The 1,029-nt window shown below is 38.7% G+C and overlaps 1 protein-coding gene across 1 annotated transcript in view; it reads right to left on the reverse strand.

Moving 5' to 3' along the window:
- Positions 1 to 1,029, reverse strand: part of LOC119589420 — a gene marked incomplete at its 3' end in the record, with an annotated part of 11,976 nt that overhangs the window by 10,639 nt on the left and 308 nt on the right. Inside the window, 3 exon segments of the mRNA XM_037938028.1 lie at positions 184 to 268; positions 357 to 475; positions 643 to 782. Coding sequence (XP_037793956.1) covers positions 184 to 268; positions 357 to 475; positions 643 to 782 — 344 coding nt within the window.

Raw genomic sequence — 1,029 nt, forward strand, 5'->3', positions numbered from 1 at the left:
TTATGAGTATATTCTAAATTATAATTTAGTGGAGTTTGGTGCATGGTGCTCCTAGCTACCCTGCACTCATTCCAATACTATGTGGGGCCCTGCGTGGCGAACAACACCCGCAAAACTTTAATAATAAGGAAAAGTATGGGAGGAGCTGGTTTTGGGGAAAGCCAGCCCCACAGGGACGTTTACTAATACTGGCCGTAAGTCCGCAATTTGCTTGAGCTCAGGGAACCAGGCCCGTAATAAGTACTTTTGGCGGAGGTAATAACAACATCTATTCAACTAGATCAGAATATGACAGCATACGAATATCAATCAATGAATAAGTCATCAAGACCTCTGGGTCTTCATTAATTACTTACACGAGGAGGAAATCCCTATAATTAGGTGAGGATTCAAGGCAGTAAACAGCATCATGTCCCAAATGCCTCTTTAGCTGCTGACTAACGGCTGCGTTCTGATGCCGGGTTAGTATCAAAATCTGCGGGAATTATTCGGAAGTATTAATCAAGACCAATGAAGATCGAAAAAAATGAAAATATGAAAAATAATTAACATCAGAGAAACAAATAACCTTGATGAGTAATTGTAATAAACACAATTTGTTCATCAATATTTACAGTAGCTTTTGCATAACAGTGTGTATACCTTAAGGTCTGCATCCCAGGGATCAGTCTGGTGCTGCACTTGTGCCATTTCCTCCATAATGACTTTGACTTTTGGGTGTGTCAGATCACTGATACCTTCCTGAAGTCGCTCGAGCCTGGCTAGAACCATTACATAACCTTCTGAAAAAGATATACTTTTTACAATATGGGATATAAATACAAAAAATTGTGCATCAATTCAGATTCTCACAACGTGAAATAAAATGCATTACAGATCACAAAAGTACTGATCCTCAGTCACAATTTCATACCCACCCTCGCTATAAAACAAAGAAAAAATCATCTCTACATTGCTAAATAAAATGGGTATGGACAAATCTAAAGCTTTTATATGCCAATTTCTTCAACCGATGACTGTTTCAGCGCA

The sequence above is a fragment of the Penaeus monodon genome, chromosome 25 (assembly GCF_015228065.2).
Source record: "Penaeus monodon isolate SGIC_2016 chromosome 25, NSTDA_Pmon_1, whole genome shotgun sequence".
Lineage (NCBI taxonomy): Eukaryota > Metazoa > Arthropoda > Malacostraca > Decapoda > Penaeidae > Penaeus > Penaeus monodon.